The sequence below is a fragment of the Calliphora vicina genome, chromosome 4 (assembly GCF_958450345.1).
Source record: "Calliphora vicina chromosome 4, idCalVici1.1, whole genome shotgun sequence".
Lineage (NCBI taxonomy): Eukaryota > Metazoa > Arthropoda > Insecta > Diptera > Calliphoridae > Calliphora > Calliphora vicina.
Genome location: NC_088783.1, coordinates 33386813 through 33405541, shown reverse-complemented (window position 1 = coordinate 33405541; position 18729 = coordinate 33386813). Strand labels below are relative to the sequence as shown.

The 18729-nt window shown below is 30.3% G+C and overlaps 3 protein-coding genes across 3 annotated transcripts; 2 read left to right on the top strand and 1 right to left on the bottom strand.

Moving 5' to 3' along the window:
- Positions 1-215: 215 nt before the first annotated feature.
- On the top strand, positions 216-3267 carry LOC135958340 (uncharacterized). Its single transcript, XM_065509244.1, has 4 exons — positions 216-583; positions 644-1163; positions 1234-2179; positions 3239-3267. The coding sequence occupies exons 1-4, from the start codon at positions 216-218 to the stop codon at positions 3265-3267; spliced, it is 1863 nt and encodes a 620-aa protein (XP_065365316.1).
- Positions 3268-7537: 4270 nt separating this feature from the next.
- On the top strand, positions 7538-11479 carry LOC135958339 (uncharacterized). Its single transcript, XM_065509243.1, has 4 exons — positions 7538-7878; positions 7941-8484; positions 9217-10137; positions 11462-11479. The coding sequence occupies exons 1-4, from the start codon at positions 7538-7540 to the stop codon at positions 11477-11479; spliced, it is 1824 nt and encodes a 607-aa protein (XP_065365315.1).
- A 306-nt stretch (positions 11480-11785) lies between these two features.
- LOC135958338 (uncharacterized) lies at positions 11786-17560 on the bottom strand. Its single transcript, XM_065509242.1, has 4 exons — positions 17232-17560; positions 16627-17161; positions 12600-12727; positions 11786-12494 (listed from the first exon to the last, which is right to left on the bottom strand). Exons 1-4 carry the CDS (start codon positions 17558-17560, stop codon positions 11786-11788), a joined length of 1701 nt encoding a protein of 566 aa, XP_065365314.1.
- Positions 17561-18729: the final 1169 nt, after the last annotated feature.

Genomic DNA, 18729 nt, shown 5'->3' with positions numbered 1-18729 from the left:
TGATATTTCTTTTTAATGATTTCATTCTATAAAATTTTGCCAATTTGTGATTCTTTAAAACAACTGTATTGTAGCAATTCCAAATGTCGTCATAAACTAACCAACAAATTAATATACATACTATTTATATAAATCAAAACTCCAAATTAGTAAGCTACTGAACGCCTACGGTTATGCTACATTTTTAGTTGATTATCAACCATTAAGGTGTAAAGATGTTTCTAATTTGTCCGAATATATTAATATTTTATACAATTTTATTGCTGTTACCAACAAATGTGACCTGTAGCATTGACTGGCACATAGACGAAGAATTTCAAATTACACGAAATTTTTCTGAGGCTCTTGCCGAAATTGTCAATACACTGTTTGTGGATAAAGAAATGAAGAGAGTATTCAACTTTCAAATAAAAATCGAAACTAGAAATCAGGAATACTTGCATGAATTCCAACATATAATAGATAAAACAATGGAATTGTTAAGTGACAATATTGCGATACGTTTGAGAACTGACATTGCTATACCAACCGACAATGAAAGACATTTTTGCATTCTATTGGTGGATTCAGCAGAATCATTAGAGTGAGATTTTCATTTTATTTTGTTAATATATTACTTAATTTGGTTTTCTTTCGTTTGCAGATTTCTCTATAAAGATCTTAATAAATACCATCTGTTTGTGGAGGGTTCCTATTTTATTGTTCTGAAAACATTTCCACATGTCCATCATTATTACGACGAGCTTTTTGAAGTTTTCCAATTAAATTGGCTTAATGGCATCACACATGCTGATGTCCTTATACATGCGGTTCATAATGTCATTTTACTATTTCACAGTATGCCATTTACGCCGTTCCACTGCAAGGGTGTTGCACCCATCATACATAATAAATTCATTGATGGCCAGTGGTTGCATAAGAATTTTGTTACGCCAAAATCAAAAAACATGTATGGCTGTCCTTTGGTTTGTGCTACTTGGGAAGATATGCCGTATTTTCAATTGCTACGTGATCCTGTTGATGGCAGAAACATATATTACGGTCTGGAGGGACAATTGTTGGAGTATTTGTCGAAGAAAATGAATTTTACGATTACAATGCGCTGGATGAACGACGAGGAAATTAATCAAACGGTATATGATGAGCAGGGAGTGTTTAATAAGGTAAACGGTTTTCCACATTTATTGTTTCTTTGCTGAAGAGCTATATACTCTGCATTATATTCTTTCTTAGCTCTTTTCAACCAATACCGATTTTGTAATTGGAGCCTTCCACTACAAACCCACATCGTTGGAAGATCCCTATGCCCCAACATCAGTATACTACATGAGCAGCTATTATTTCTTCGTTTCATCGAAAACTGATGCCTATGATCCCTTCACGAAACTTCTACTACCATTCGATAAGGAAATTTGGATTGTTTTAATTGTTATTTTCGGATTTGTTAACACAATACTCTTTATATTCATCCATCTAACCCGAAAATTTAAATCCTTATTGTTGGGCCGAGAAAATGCAACACCCGCCTACAATATGGTTGTCATCAGTTTGGGTGGCGCAGTGGTTAAAGATCCAAAGGTACCATTTTCCAGATTTCTTCTAATGTTATGGTTACTAGCCACCTTCATTTTGCGTACCGTTTATCAAGCATTCATGTTTCATTTTATCAAATCTGATCTGCACCTGGCACTACCAAAGTTAATAAACGATATACTCCACAAGGAATATCGTCTGCTGATGAGTGATGTGGTTTATAACATAATTACAGATTTACCTTTGCTCTTTGCTAAAGCGGAAATTTTGAATACCAGTGAACTGGAATCATTTGAAATGTTAAGACGTCCCAAAGATTTTGAACCATATAAATTGGCGATTTTAATGGCTCATGAATATTATGGTTATTATAAGTTTACAACGCCCATCAATAATGATTTGTATGTGGTTCCTAATAAGCTGTTCACCCAACAGCTGACTATTTATATGAAAAAGAACTCGGCGTATTTGAAACGTTTCAATATGTATATCGACAATTATATAAGCGAAGGCTTAATGAATCGTTGGGAACGCTATTTGGTGTATGAGGGTGAAAACCGTAGACCCACTGACGACAGTCCGAAACCTATGGAAATTTCTCATTTATTTGGAGCCTATAGTTTATTGCTTCTGGGCTTAAGTGGAAGTTTGTTGGCGTTTTTTATTGAGTATTGTGTATTTTTTGGTACTGTGCACGGCAGGAGCTTAAGGAGAAAATGGCGTAAATTTATGAAGAGAAATAGAACGTTTCATTAGGACAAAAAAACTATTCGGTTTACAACATACTTGTTGTATTAATTAAGACGGAAATGTATCGCAATATGTTATTCTTTTAGTTTTAAGTTTTTGAACTGAATGTTTTTCAAAAATAAAATTTTAAATTCAAGTTGTATGATTAAAAAAAATAGTTTGATATTTTACTATAATGACATTTTGTCACTCTATTCACAATCTGAAGCAAATTACATGTATGCAATAACTTTATAGCTATTCCTATGGTATTTCTGTGAATTAAAAAAATTGGTCCACGAGAAAAGTTCAAAAATTATGAAATATTAGTAACCATTTTGTTGATTTTCTGTTGCTAGTAGACAACTGAAGACCTTATTCATATATGTACAATAAAATCGAGTGGATATTTACTAAGTTATGGTCATTTATGTTTCAAGAAATTTTAATTTTGCCATTTTCCAACCCAGTTTTTCAAATCTTTTTTTGTTTAAAAGACAAAAGCTATTTTAAAATTGCTTAACAAAAATTGTTTAGTGATCGAGAAAAACTATTTCGGAAATTTAAAAAAAAAAAATCTGTTAAACCAAACAAACTTTAGTTTAGTATAATGTACACAAATATACATTAGGGCGGGTTGATTTAAAAAATCGCCCAAGTGACAAGGAAAATCCTACCCTAGAGATCAAAATAAGAAACTTTTCCCAAGGAACCATACCTCTAAAATGAATTCTGATGTTCCTTATTTTGACACAAAGGTCAAATTTTGAAAAAATCCCACTTTGACCCATTTAAAGTGACAATCTAGACTAAATGTATGACCGACCTCCACTAAATTTGGAGGACCGACCCACCCATGCTCGTGGCACACCCCCTAGAACACCCCTGAGGTGAGGGTTTCCATACACAAATTTAAAAAATCACAATTTTTGGCACTTTACATGATGTATGTATTGTGTATAAATTTTGTTTACAGAGCGTATGATAAATATAAATGTGATGTAGGTAATAAATAATATTAATCATGCGTCTATGATAATCAGCATAGCTTTATGTTTAAGATTTAGTTTAAACTTTAAACAAACATAACTTTTGCTCGCAATGAGCGAAATGATTAACACGAATAGTTTTAGCATGCTTAAGTAGCGGAGTATTCAACAAGCACAAAATGGCGTTCATGTCATAATAAACAAATTTGGAAAAATATGATTAGTAAAATTTTTGGAAATTTGACCTTTGGGTCAAAATAAGGAACATCAGAATTCATTTTAGAGGTATGGTTTTTTGGAAAAAGTTTCTTATTTTGATTTTCCTTGTCACTTGGGCGATATTATTGCGTCCCTACAAATCGACCCGCCCTAATATACATACTGTATGTATCAGTTATAAAATGATGCAATTTACAATTAAATCAAGTGAAAAAATTTAATTTCTACTAAAGAAAACAAAATTGTACATAGTTAATATCTAGGGACCTTAAATTAGCTGTGAGTTAAATATGGTATTAATGTAGTTTATTGTATCGCTGTATTGATTCACTGAAATCATATTATGATTCAACATGATCCCATTAAAAGTTATTTTTTGGAATACAAAATTTAAATATTGTTACTAAATATTAGGGTATTCAATTAATCGGGTTTCTGGTTTAATCGGTTAATCGAGCAAATAATTAATCGAGGTTTAGATGTATTCGGTTAATAATCGGTTAATTTAAAATTATTCGATTAACCGAATAATTTATATTTTATTTTTAAATTGAAAATACAACAACGAATTTTGTGTACAAAAACATAAAAAACAGCAAATAAGGTATTTGAGATCATTTTTATAAACATATCGCCTATTTGCTGCAACAACGTCATAACTCAAAATCCGTGTTTTATGAACTGAGTAATACAAAATATACGCTGTTCTATAATCTTTCATATAGTTTCATCAGTTTTCAAAAAAGTCAATTATTTTTTGTGTGTGAGAGTGTTTTTTTGTTGTAAACATCAAAATTAAAATTCATGTTTTCTTGTATTTTTAATAAGTGAAAATTTGGTTAAATACAGATTAGAAAGATATTAACATCTACTGTTTATATTTCTGAAATCGCATGATTTGTTGAAAATTTATTTAAGAAATAGTAAAATGTCATAAAATATTCAAAGACGTTTTTCTCGAAACGACTTTTTTGAATTATGACGTTGTTGCAGCAAATGAGCGATGTGTGAGTTTTTTAGGGTTTTAGTGAGATCTTCTGAAATAATCTTTCAAAAAATAATATAATTTAAACGATTTTTTTCTTTAGATTTAATAAAACTTTTCTTGGAAAAAAAAAACTCTCTCGCTGATTGTATATGTTGGAGAAATCAAAAGAATGATAAAGACTATTCCTTTTTGGATTGTTTTAGATTTTTATTAATTTAATAGTTTCGTTTAGTTATGATAAAAGACTCATTTCAAAAAAAAATTTTGTCTATACATGTAAATACAAACAAAGTTTCAAATACATACATGTAAATTAAATATGTCAGTTGTTATACATATATACTCACTAATCATTTGTATTTGAATTGAAACGGAAAAATAAATACAAAAAAGTGCAAAAACAGGAATTTCGGTTAATCGGTTAATCGACACAAATTAATCGGTTTATTTGTTATTTGAAAATCGACAATTTTAAATTATTCGAACAGTTAACCGTCCAAAATTAATCGGTTAACCGATTAACGGTTAATCGATTGAATACCCTACTAAATATATTATACAAATAAAACGAATTAGTATTAAGGACACGCAAACTTTACTTGTAAAAACCCAGCAGTTAAGGAACAGTAATTGTCACTAATGTCTGACCACTTGGCTGACTCCAATCGATATATTATGGGTCAATTGACACGCATATTCACTTTGTAGTGCAGGGAGAAGTCTATTGGTTACTTTATGCATCTCATGTAATCTAGCGTGAGGACAAATTTAGCTTAACCTTAAATGCATGATTTTTATTTTTCTATAACGTATCAAATATTTAGTTGATTTTTATTTATTATATTTCCTTTAGCTTAAGTTTGATTTAGAATTTCGTTAGCTGAAACTTTTTGTACTCCATTTGATTTTTCTGAATTAGAATCTGAACTAGTATCAAGCTAAAATTAAGTGGAACTGGAATGTAGACAATTGGCAAAAATATGCACTAAAGGGTTAAGTGTCTCTAAATAATCTAGAGTGTAGTATCATTAAACGTTTATTTTGTTCTGGTTTTATACAAATTGTGTTGAATTAATTCTCATATAGTTCATTTTCATTCTGCTTAAATATACTAACATCTTATGTAACCAAGTCAATTGCCACTTTAGTGTCTCTAAGTCATATAGAGTGTAGTCACTTTAAACGTTGATTTTGTACTGCACTTTAAAAAGTAGCTATTTTATCTACAAGATGTAAACTGTCGTAGAATTGGCAAATAAAGGTTTGTTTAAAAGCTATCGGTTATTGAACCGTATATGAGACGCCTTTTTAACTTACTATTCGAGGTCAATTAGCATGTTAAAATAACTAGTTATGTAGCTGATCAAGTAACCAGTTAGGTAACTAGAAGGTAATTGACTCTGACATGTTCAAGCTTGTTTCTTTTGCATTATTTTTTTTGGTTGTACCCTGTAAAGTTCGAGACTCCATTTCTTAAATCCAGTTTATCCAACACTTATAATATCAAAAGAAACAAAATATCCAACCATTGCTGAAAACTAGATATGTTACTAATTCATGTGAATGTATTGCCATGTATTTTGTTATTCTATCAGAAATACGTGTGAAAAGAGGGTCATTTTGTTTAAGTTTTTTCATTAACATTTCTCAGTACTGCCTAGGATGGTTTTATAAAATCGATTTCCGATTTTCATAGATTCTCACGTCTAGAATTGTTCCTTTTAGTGTAAAAATACGATTGTTAAAGTTTTAGCTCAATCGGACTTTGCCTTCCCGTGCCGAACTTTTTTTCTCAACTATTCAGGCATCTCTTGAACTTTACGCCATTTTGCTACATCTGACATCTACTAGTTAATTTTTCATTACTAATCATGTATTACAGAAGAAAGTAAAAATCTGGGAATCCCAATTTTGGTTTTGACTTGTCGCTTGTAGACGTACTTACAGAGAAATATTAATTTAAAGTTTGTTGTTGCAATATTGGTAAGCAAAGGAGATGATGAACAACTTCTGGGAATCTCCGGTTTAAATAATAGCACAGGTATCAGTCAGGTAGAAGCTGTTAGCGATAGCCTTTTTAAAAACTTCAGGACTCTTTCGGCACGGGAAGGCAAAGTCCGATTGAGCTAAAACTTTTACAATCGTATTTTTACACTAAAAGGAACAATTCTAGATGTGAACTCTTAAACATTTTAAGAAAAAAAATTTTGCCCTTTCACAAAAACTACCCTAGTACTGTCCTTCTATGTATTCAACTACGTTACACTTTCAATTGATGCAATCTCCATGCCTTCTATATTCAGTTATTCGTTTCGTCCCTTAAACTAAGAGGCTTACAGTACCAGATTTGAAATATAAAGCGAAGAATTCGGATGCCTCGAGAAATCTGTTTTTTTTTTGTGTAATGCTAAATCTTGCAGCAGAAATGCAAATGTTTGTTTTTCTGTGAACATTTGTATTACCCTAATTTTCTCACATATGTACTACATCAAATAAATACTATCTCGTTAAATACATGTTTAAATTTATTATATTTATATAATTATAACATTATTTTGCAATATAACTATTCTTTTGCATGCAAATCAAATAAAAATGATGTAAAAGAACTATAAACAAATTGAGTTTCGTAGATTTTGATGCATCCTTCAGTATAAATTACAACTTGAATTATTGGTTTATTAGGTCCAGTTACTAGGCCTAATAAACCAACTAATTGGGCGATACTTCTGATACATTTTCTTTCATTACCACTTTTTGTTTCAAAGTCTACTTCGTCGTTTAGTAAAGCTATTATGCAAAAATGACAAACCTAATGATAATTTTAATACACTTCTCGCTTTGCATGGCAGGCCTTAATGAAATTATTATATTTTTGTCATTAAATGGTTTAAATAAAACATTTCAATTACATTACTAATGCAAACAACTCAGTTAAATAATAGATTTCAAACAAACCAGGTCATCAATATAAATGAGCGGCTGGCAGTCATTTTTATTTACTAAATAATCAAAAGCCAATCAAAATCTCTAGGAAAGACAATATTAGTTCACAAATACTAATATATACTCAGGTGTTATGACGAAATTAACGGAAATAGTATTGGATGCCACAGAGCCAACATTTAATTTATCTTTAATATTGGCCACGCTATGGATCATTAATAATGATTTTGCCAAATACACAACATCAGCAATGACCATTGGACAATATGCCATCAATCAAAGGAATCGATTATATCACAATGATTTAATTAATGAAATCATAAAACGTGCTATGATTACACCGCGTATTAAACTCTACTCCGAAGGTGAAGTGCTGGAAAAAGTATTGCACAAGGAGGTGGAAAATGACGATAGGAAGGCTACTTATAATCGTGAAAAAAGCATTTGGTTTTTAGACAGCTTCACATCGTATAGGTAAATTTTGAACAAATAAAACATTTTTATTTGTAAACCACTAATATATTATTTCTATTCAGAAATTTTGAACAAGATTTGTTAGATCCAAATAGCTATTATCATCGTAATGGCTTTTTCCTGTTTGTCTATACTGGCACCGAACATGAACGTTTAAATAATATCAAGGAAATATTTCGTCGTCTTTTTAACGTATACTGCACCAATGTCAATGTCATGTTGATGGTCGGCAGATCTCCCTATCTTTATACGTACTTTCCATTTGCTAAAAATAAATGTCATTCTGCGATGCCTGAATTTTATATATCATTTCGTGATATTCAAAAGAACTTCTCCGCGTTTGAGGTGAAAAAGATAATTTTTCCCAGTAAGGTGGATAATATGCATGGCTGTGAATTGGCGGTGGCTACTTGGCATTATCCACCATATATATATGTTGACAAAGATCCCAAAAGTGGTGAAATAACACGATTACATGGTATAGAGGGCTTGCTACTCAGTTTATTGGCCGAAATGATGAATTTTAAAATACGTATTAAGGCCCCACAGCCGCTGGAGAGGGGTGATGTGTTTCCAAATGGTACGGCAACGGGAGCAACGAAAATGGTGAGTTGTTTCAGTAAAATAGAAACTTAACAATTTAAATACTGAATCGAACTAATTCGAAACAAATTCTACTATTAATTTCGAAAATAATTAAATAATCTTAATTTTAGAGCTTTTTCCAGCTTAGTTTTAGTATCAAATTATTTGATCCCAGTTGTCTGAGTTGAATAGAGCCCCACCGAAACCGAACATAATATTTGGCTTAATCCAAAATAACGCATACAAATGATATATGAACGAATTGTTGATATTTGTACAAGTTACAAGCTGCTCAGTTTTCCTAACCCTGTATCTCAATTTGTATTATATTTAACCCTCCGTTAGTCGCAATCATTTTCAATCGATAATAGTCGCAATGTATCAAATTGATATCAATAAAAAGGCGCATTTCAAAATAATGTCTTAATTTTTTATTTCGAAAACATAAAAACAATACTAAATGCAATGTATTTAAAAGTGTAATACAAAAAAAAAATTGCATTAAAAATATTATTTGATCAAAAAATAGCTTAAAATTTAGGGTGATTAAAAAAATTTACAATAAAAAAATGTTTGTCTGTATCAACCAGATCAGTTGCGAGTAACTGAGGGTTAACATGCTAGTCACAGATTTAATTTCCTTAAAGTCTATGTCATTTTCTATGATTCGTTCAGACATCATTTTACAATCGGAACAGTTGTTCGAGGATTCAGATTTTTAATTAAATTAATGAGATATTTTATTTTTTCTAGATAATTGAGGCCGAAGCGAATATAACAATAATATCTCTAATGTACAACAAGATACGTTCAGAGGTAATGCAAGCCAGCAGTGGTTACTTATTCATACCTTATGTCTTAGCGATTCCCCAGGGCAAAAAGATGTCATCATTTGAAAGGCTAATGAAGCCATTTCGTTACATTATCTGGTCTTGTTTTAGTTCAAGTATAATTTTTGGCATTTTATTCATATACTATATACGATTTTTGGGCAGATCAAAATTAATGGAATTCATATATGGTCAAGGAAATCGTTTACCATTTACAAATATGCTCTCCGTATTATTTGGTATAGCAATACAAGGCAATCTTCCAATAAAAAATTTTGCACGTTATATATTGCTGGTGTTTTTAATGTATACATTTGTACTAAGATCCGCCTACTCCGGAGCATTATATATTCTTTTGCAAGATGGCCGGGCCCGTAACTCATACAATAGTTTAGCTGAAATTATAGATAACAATTTTACTATTTATGCCTTTCCAGCGGTGGAAAAGGTTTTAAGAATGTCTTTGCCCGGAGCAAATACTGGAATAGTGGATGCAAATACTCCAGCAAGCCTCCTGTATAAACGTATTTCCTCATCGAGCAGTGAGAAACTGGCTTTATGTTTGCTGGAATATTCGATACGATCATACAATCAAATGCATCCAAATGAACGAGTGGATGTTTTGGATCAACCTATACTGACCGCACCCATAGTATTTTATATGCCACGTCATACGTATCTAAAATATCGTACAAATGAATTAATTTTACGTATTTTACAATCGGGATTAATAAGGCGCTATGAATCCTATTATTTATATTCCTCCCGACAAACCCGAACCAATACAAAAGAACCTACTAAATTATCATTTAAACTATTATTTGCTCTATTTTGCATCTATGCTGTATTAATTTTATTCTCATTTGGTATATTTCTACTAGAATTGGCCAGTTTAAAATCGGTTTGGTGTAAAGTAATTATAGATTTTTTTAATATTTAATGTAATAAAGAAATAAATAAATACAAAATATATCACTTTGTTAACAATTTTTATGACAATACAAAATTTTTATTGTAAATACTAGACTTCATGTTATATTTTTCTTAAGTATCATCAAAGTCGGAACTAAAATATATAATATTTCGCTATCTCTCCATGAAAAATTTCAAATATTGAAAAATTTGGCCTTTGACACTCAAGATTTAACGCTTAGCGTTTTCCGATTTTAATAAAACATTGAGACTATATTTAAATTGGCCTGGACTATAATATTCTGAATTGGTTTTACTTAAAAATCATAACAGTAAGGAAATTCGGCTCATTCGCCAAAATATGGCCAAAAAATTAGTTTTTCTCGAAAATCGCAAAATTTAAATCGCAGGTACGGAAAAACTATAGGAGGTATTGACATACTTTTTCACATTTTTATTTCCGATTATGTTGTTAATAAATTTCCATGTGATGATAAAAAAAATTCTGAAATTTGTTTAACAACATTTTTAAAAATTTGAAATTAGAGTTTTGAAACTACCTTTAAAATAAATATTTTTTTTGGTTATACCTGCGAATAGTTTAACTGTATCCAATGATGATAAAAACTCATATACAAGTAAATATGGACATATTTTAAGTAAAAATTAACTTTTGTTTTAATATTTCTCAAAATATGTTAATTTTGTTCCTAAATTTCTTGTTCTTGTTTGTCTTTTATATCTCATTAGAACGACAATTACGTACACATTTCGATTCTTTTAAATTAAATTGCAAAAGTAATTAATTAATAACAAAATTTTTAAAAAAACTGAAAAAAATAATTTTTTTCCCTTGTAAATGCACCTCAAAACTAAATCGAAAGTCGGCCCTTCTTAGAACAAGCTAAAAAAATTTTTGGGGGTATTTTAGGTCATTACGAAAGTTTTCAGGGGGTACCGTTTCAACATTTAAAAAAATTTAATTCTAAGGGACACTCTAGTGTACACTGATAATATGCAATAAAATGGAAAAATATGCTTAATATATGCATTTAAAAGAAAAATATGCAATATGCAAAAATATGCGACAACAAATCGATACCATTTTGTTGCAAATTCTTCGATTCGGAAACATAAATTGTGATTTTGAGTTACTGACTACAAACATGCATTTCCATAGAAATTCTTGCCCTGGTAATGAGCATGTCATGTCATCACATTGTTTTTGTTTTGTTTGTTTGTTTCTCCTCATTTAGTTTCCTCCATTTCGTTAACACGTTCAGTTTCATAAATAAGTTTCGGTGTAAATTTTGTTATAATTAGAGAAAATATAATTAGTTTATTGTAAATATTTATTATAAGAATGTTTTAAAGCGTTATTTAAACAAAATATTATAATTAAATACACAATTAAACGAGAAGTGTTATTAATAAGATAATACAATTCTTTGGTTATTTTTTAAGCAAAGTGTAAGAAGCTGGTTACCATATACTATTTTTGGGAAAAGGTATGAAATGTATAATGTTTGTTTTAAATTCCTAATTGTATTAAGGTCTTCATTTATATTACAATAATTGCATTATACAAATATTTTTGTAAAAATCCACTTTAATTTATTACAATGTAAACTTAAAAGTTCCAATACAAATGTCAGCGCTGCTAATACATTCATGACTGCATAACATCTAAATACTGTATTTAGTAATGCCAAATCTAAAGCAGTTTGTGGATTCCAACTGTAACGTCTTCTCAAATGATCAGTAGTCATAGGCAAATTTTCTAAACCCAGTTCTTTTCCAAATTTGTAAAATATCCCAAACATTCCATATTGTTTAAATAGTGAATTTACCATGGGTGCCATAAATGATAAACGGGGAAAGTATGCACAACTCATGGTATTAAAAACCTTATCGCGAACAATGGCATAATCACTAATATTACCAAGTCTACCTTTCATAAATATAGCAACTAAATTATCACTGCTTAAGACACCCGTTTTTAAAGGCAAGTCATCTATTGATTCCAGAACGGTTTGAGGATTTCCCGGTACAATTGTTGTGATGTTCTTAAGAAGAGTTAGTTCATTTAATAATCGACCATTGGCATAGTCCGTTATTAATGAATAATTTTGCTGCACCACTTCATCTATAGTTAGTGGTAAATGCTGATATGGTGATTTGCGTATAGCTTGAAAAATGGAACCTTCGTAGGATATACGCAGCAAGAAAATCAATAATAACCATTGTAGTTTGAAGAGCTTAAGGAAACCTTGTTTTAGTTTAAAATATCTATATAGTATTCGTTGAAATATTGGTTTTAAAATTAATATAGTTATAAAGAAACTCCAAGTAGATGTTGTAAAAGGCCTTAAAAGCAGTTGAAATGGTGTATACCGCTTAGAGTTTTTTAACATAATTAAGACTTTTGAAATAAAATATGGGCTGGAACCTGTAGTTAATTGCAAGCGAAGTGGCTTGCATCCAATGTATCCAATAGTAAGGTTTGCTTTACGTTCCAAAAGCTAAATAGGGGAAGAAATTGTTAAAAGATTAATTAGAAATAAGTATTTTGGTATGTACAGTGGTGGCCAGCTAATAAAGAACGAAATTGTTTGCTAAATTCCATGTGATTCTCAATTAATTTTTCAAATATTTCCACAAAAATGTATGCATAAGGACTGTTTTAACACACAAGTGTGTTTTATTCAACGGTGTCAATTCATACATATTCACCACGAAAACATAAGATTTTTCTACAACTTGACCAAATTTTTGTTTTTACATATTTTCTAACATTTTTGTCATCATATTTTTATTATTATAAGTTATTCGGACCAAATTTAGTATTTTTAGTTCCATTAGTGTCGATCATATCATGTGGGTTTCGTTGAGGTGTGTCAACGTATTTCCACATATCTTTGTCCATATATGTATGTTGTACAGATTTTTCCAAACATTTTTGAGAAACTAGAGATATTAATAATAAATTTCACACCCTTAGGTCCTTTTGTTTTGGCTCTATCGCACTTAAAATTCTGTTGATGAAAAAAATTCAAGTATTTGTCTTAAATAGCTGGCCGCTACTGTATATATAAAATAACATAATGTTACAAAACTAGATTTATCGAGTGGGTTTTGCGATAATAATAACAGAACTTTCAATATGTTAACTACGCCACTAACAATAAGAGCTCTCTGGAAACGAAAAATTCAATAATGCTATTCTATATCATTCTGGAAACTGCTCGAAGTTGTCGCTGGTAAGTACATGGTTGCAGAGAGTTGCAGAATGAGTCAATTTTTTTTTAAACTGTTATAAAGTAAAACTAAGTACGGTGTATTTAAAAGAAATATAAATCAACATTTAGAAAAGGTAGAAGGTTAGGTTGAGGAGAGGGGTGATTTAATGGCCCATACCCGTTTCAGTATACACTTGTTATTTCAGCATGTTGTGCTTCCATGGGATAGTGTATGGGATATTCCCCATATATTTAGTCAAATTCTCAGTGATATTCAATTTGAATGAAAGTTTTTGTTTATAATTCAATTAAATGCATGACATTGGCTCATACTAGTCTTCTGAGTGCTGTTCTAGTTTGGTTCAGAATCTCCTTTATATTATGTTGGTTTGGGTTTTTCCATAGAGGTCGGTCGTTCTGCCGAGTACTTCCAATTTTTACCATGTTTATTTATTTACTATTCTTTAAGTTTGTTCTTAAATTTTTGAAGGGTCTGACTTTTTCTACGGTGATGTCATGCATGCATGATTCCATTTTGGATAGTTTGTCTGCCTTTGATTTCCGAATAATAAACTTATGTCCTGAGGCTAGGGTTGTCATACGGTCTTGAATGAGCTTGATTGCCAAGTTATTTTATGGCTTGACAAGTTACAAGCTAAAATATAATTTGTCAAGCTAAAAACTATATTTTCATTCAGAACAATTTTAGCGTTTGATAAATATTTTCAGTGGATGCAAATATGAATAAAAGTTAAATTTATAAATTATAATACTAAAAATTTACTTATTTACTGCGGGTTTTGTTAGTCAGCTGTTTTTGTTATTAAATGAAATCTTGCTAAATGTCAGAAAACAGCGGTGTAAACGGTATAGATTTTGAACAAGATTTCAATTAAAATCCACTAGATTTCGCCTCGGTGTAAATGCACTATAAGACTTTTAGGCCCTAATTTTGTAAATCACGTCACCAAAGTGATATTTATGTGCAAAGCAAAAACAACATTTAACACATTTCAAAAATTTGTTTTTGTTTTATGTACAAATTCTGAACCAAACAAACGCACAAAAATTCAAGCGTTGATTTGCCGTTCATAATTTGAAAATTGTGTACACAAAACAAAAACAAATTTTTAAAATGTGTGAAATGTTGTTTTTGCTTTGCACATAAATATCATTTTGGTGACGTGATTTATAAAATTAGGGCCTTAGAATATTATCTATTGTGTGGGTGAAAACTTTTCTGAGATTTTAACTTATATATGTGGGGGATTTCATGTCAAGTGAAAAAACTTTTAAAATCGATGACCTATTAAATAGTAATTCAGACACAATTTGTTTGCAACATCTTAAAGGAATGGACCTAAGCTTTCTTTTCAGAAAAAAATTAGATTTTGCAAAAAAAAGTAAACAATTGTAGATTAAGTTCGGGTAATATGGTGGCGGGTAATGTGGTATAGCTGCTTTTCTCTAAAACTAACATAGGAGAAGCGGTACCAAGCTTAATAGTTTTATGATCTCAGAAAATTCACATTGGGTGAGTGTACTTCATTTTTGCAGGTCATGTTAATAGTCAGTTGTAAAAAATCAGCATTATCTTATGGTAGACTTTTTTTGTGGTCTGTTAAAAATTAATTTTTTTCTACAATCACGTGTTTTAAACATTATTAATTTAATTTTAAAGTCAAATGGGAATATTTTGCTATTGAAGAATATATGTAACAATATAGTATATTTAGTGTATATGTTTAATTTTATAATAATTTCAATAAACCACGTGGTCGGCTAATGTGGTATAGCTAAAAAATTTCAAGCAAATAATATGCCAAAGAAATGTGAAGTATGAAAATGGTCAGCGGAAGATTTTAAGAACGCTATCTGAGCTATTAGAAACAACAAATGAAAATTTATTTCGCATCAGTCATTCCATGTCTCCTACGAAGCGAAGAATGTATTGAGGAGCTTCTGGTAAGCTTGGTCAGCCGCCAACTTTAACCGCATCCATTAAAGATGATTTAAATAAAACGCAACTCATTTACAAATTAAAATACTATGTATCGGTTATGCGGTTTGGTATACAATATTAAAAGAACATGGTGTACCACATTACCCGCCAATTTTTTCAATGGCTTCTTTATGGGTGTTTTCTCTTTTTCCCAAATTTCTCTGAAACTTGAACTTAAACGACTTTTTTAATTTCATGGATGTAAACCTAACACTTGTAGTAAAACACCAGCTGAAAACTGTTCCAATCGAATTAAGATTCCAAAAAATTATAGTCAAATAAAAAATAGGTATACCACATTACCCGAACTTACTCTATGTCCAAAACGACCAAAAACATCTTCAAGGAAAAGATTTAAGCTCTCTTTTGAGCAAAAAAAGGTCCATTTGGAAAAAAAAGTCAACAAAGTTTTTGATTTTGCTAAAAAAGTCAAAAATTCTATGTTTTGAGTTAGAAAACATTTGTTTTGATAGATATCGAATTCGCATCTCACTAACCGACCAAATAGGTCTTCAAGGAAAATATCTAAGCTTTATTTTTAAGGAAAAAGGGCCCACTTTGAAAAAAAGTCAAAAAGTTTTTTATCTTGGAAAAAAATATAAAATATTGAAGAAATAGCTATCTAAACTTTTTAGGATACATTTTGCTAAGAATAATAGGTAAAAAGTTTTATGGATGAGAAAAAAAAAATGTTTACTCCCTCTAACTCAGAAAGTTCTTGACCGATCTAGTTAACGATTTTAATCGATTTTAAAAACTGGTTCACTTGACATGAAATCCCCCATATAAAAACAAGTAAGAAAGTATAGTCGGTCAAGCCCGACCATACACCAATCTAATTGTGGACCAATCGCCATAAAAGTAGGTGGCATGACTTCTGTATATATAAAACCTATTTGTGTTGAATTTTATTTGAATATCAACATTTCTAAGAAATCTATACTCATTAAAATAATTTTCGGCAGTGGGCAGCTATGACTAATTATGGACCGATCGTTGTAGAATTTAGTGAGATGACTTTTGTGTATATATACATTTTTTCCATTGAATTTTATTTGAATACCAATATTTTTAAGAGATGTATCACTAAAATACTGAAAATACAAATATACAAGCACGACCTACAACACTTGACAGTCTATAGAATTTCACGTCTTTAAGACAAATTTCTAAAACTTACCAATTTAAAAACTCCCACTGTTGTTTTATTTTGAAAAACTTCACCACCAATAAAACTTTGAGGATCATTGGGTATAATCTCAATTGAAAAATTCAAAAATGCCGCCAAATTTTTCAACACTTTCGCATCAAAACCCTTAAAATTTACCAAATTATTTTCATATGTTAACTCCATAAATGGTGGTATATTCCAAAGAACTACTTTCAAGGGGCATTTATGAAAATTCTTAGTTTTAACAGGAAACAAATCGTGATATAAAAGAAATTCGGGAACTCTTTCGAAACGTTGCAACAATACGGGTTTGGTAAAAGCACAATGTTTGCTGCTGTACGGTTTGTATGAGTACATATGCAAAGAGCTTTCATCATATACCAATATGATAACATCGATAATATAAAAATTAAAGAAATCTTGAAATATATCATGCATTACAATAAGGTTTTCACGCATAGAGTCTTGAGTGTTTAAAACAATTACGTATTTGGATGTTACACTTTGAATTTCATTATTATGAAAAAGATTTTCCACGCGCATTCTATAAGCAAAAGAAAAATAATTGATAAATTATGTTTAAATGTTGAATGTATATTTTCTTATTTAATTACCTGATATTTTCCGCCGAATTGGTGAATATTAATTTTGCATGAATAAAATTCACCAAATCTAAGGCTGTATATTGATTTATGGCCACTGGCACCTGTATATTCTTATTAATGAGCATTACTTTGTCCAATATTTCTTGGTTGATGTTAAAACTATCATGACCACTAATGTTGACTATAACACTTACACTCATGGCTGTGGGTTTGAATATATTGGCAAATATTACTCTCAAAGTACCACTCAAAAGATCTTCTTTTTCGGCAGCTTGGACTGCTAGTGACAGGGCAAAAATTGTCAAAAATGCAAATAATGACATTTCTTTTAAGGACATTTTATTTCCGTGTTCTCCTTACTGGTTAAAAATTGAATGTTTAATATTTTTACAATTAATCATTTTTATATTCAGCGTTTGTTAATATTGATTTTAACCTTCGCTTTACCAAAAGTTTTTTATGTACATGGTTTACCAATATCCACTTCTATACATAAATTTGTTTATATGCGACAAATAGAATTTTAAAAAGTCGAATAAACCTTATTAGAAATTTAAAATTTTATCATGTTTTTATTGAAATTTGTTCATTTAAATCGAAACAAAATTAAAAAAAAGTTAATGAAATAAAAAAAAGTTAATGAAATAAAACCGAAAAGGTCACCTGGGTGGGTGGGTATTGGTAAATCGAAGGTTAAAGGTAAAGTAGTATTTGTTTATAAATACCCCAGGAATTTTTAATTGTATAGTTATGCGGTAAAAATAAACTGTATGATAATTATATCATTATACCATTTTTATAAAACCAGTTTGTAAGAATTACTTTCAAAAAAGTTCAGTACAAAACAAAAGTTTAAACTTTAAACTGACTACACTCTATACTATTTATATACTCTTAAGTGACAATTGTCTTCACGCTAGATAACTTGGGATTTATAAAGTAACCAATTGACTTCTCTCTGTCTTTGTATATTAATTGGAGTGAGCCAAGTGATCAGATATAAATGACAATTACTGCCTATAAGCGATACATTGACTACCTGGTATGGTCTTAATTAATGAATCTTGATTTACCCAGTAAAGTTTGATGCTCCTTTTCTCCAATCCATTTCAGGTGACTTATGCCCGTAACTTCAACAATTAGATAACTACGGTGTTAAATACCCAGCAGATAAATTTACCTAAAAGGTAACTTGACATTAATTTCAAATCAATATCTACGGGTGAAAATTACAAAATATTTTTACTTCATAAGTAACTAAGTACTGATAGATATCTATTTGTGGAAATTACGGGCATTAACGGTAGAATTACTGCCCCTCATAATATCAAAGGCTAGCTAGCTTACGTCAACAATAAACATCCTACTTGTCGTCCACACACTACACAGTGGGTCATAATCAAAATTTGTTTGGAAATAAATCTGGCATTTCTAAACGGCTGGTCCGATTGGAATAAAATTTAACGCGGGCATAGCCAAGGAGTATCCGTTTTATTAAAATGGGCCC

Bases quoted from the DNA above. Each gene is read 5' to 3' on its own strand.
- LOC135958340 (XM_065509244.1), top strand. From the start codon at position 216: ATGTTTCTAATTTGTCCGAATATATTAATATTTTATACAATTTTATTG. The intron at 584-643 runs GTGAGATTTTCA...TTTCGTTTGCAG, and splicing joins GATTCAGCAGAATCATTAGA to ATTTCTCTATAAAGATCTTA. The intron at 2,180-3,238 runs GTTTGTTGGCGT...TTTTGTTTACAG, and splicing joins GCTTCTGGGCTTAAGTGGAA to AGCGTATGATAAATATAAAT.
- LOC135958339 (XM_065509243.1), top strand. From the start codon at position 7,538: ATGACGAAATTAACGGAAATAGTATTGGATGCCACAGAGCCAACATTT. The intron at 7,879-7,940 runs GTAAATTTTGAA...ATTTCTATTCAG, and splicing joins GACAGCTTCACATCGTATAG to AAATTTTGAACAAGATTTGT. The intron at 8,485-9,216 runs GTGAGTTGTTTC...TATTTTTTCTAG, and splicing joins CAACGGGAGCAACGAAAATG to ATAATTGAGGCCGAAGCGAA.
- LOC135958338 (XM_065509242.1), bottom strand. From the start codon at position 17,560: ATGTCCTTAAAAGAAATGTCATTATTTGCATTTTTGACAATTTTTGCC. The intron at 12,728-16,626 runs GTAAGTTTTAGA...TCCCCTATTTAG, and splicing joins CAGTGGGAGTTTTTAAATTG to CTTTTGGAACGTAAAGCAAA. The intron at 12,495-12,599 runs GTATACACCATT...AATACTATATAG, and splicing joins ATGTTAAAAAACTCTAAGCG to ATATTTTAAACTAAAACAAG.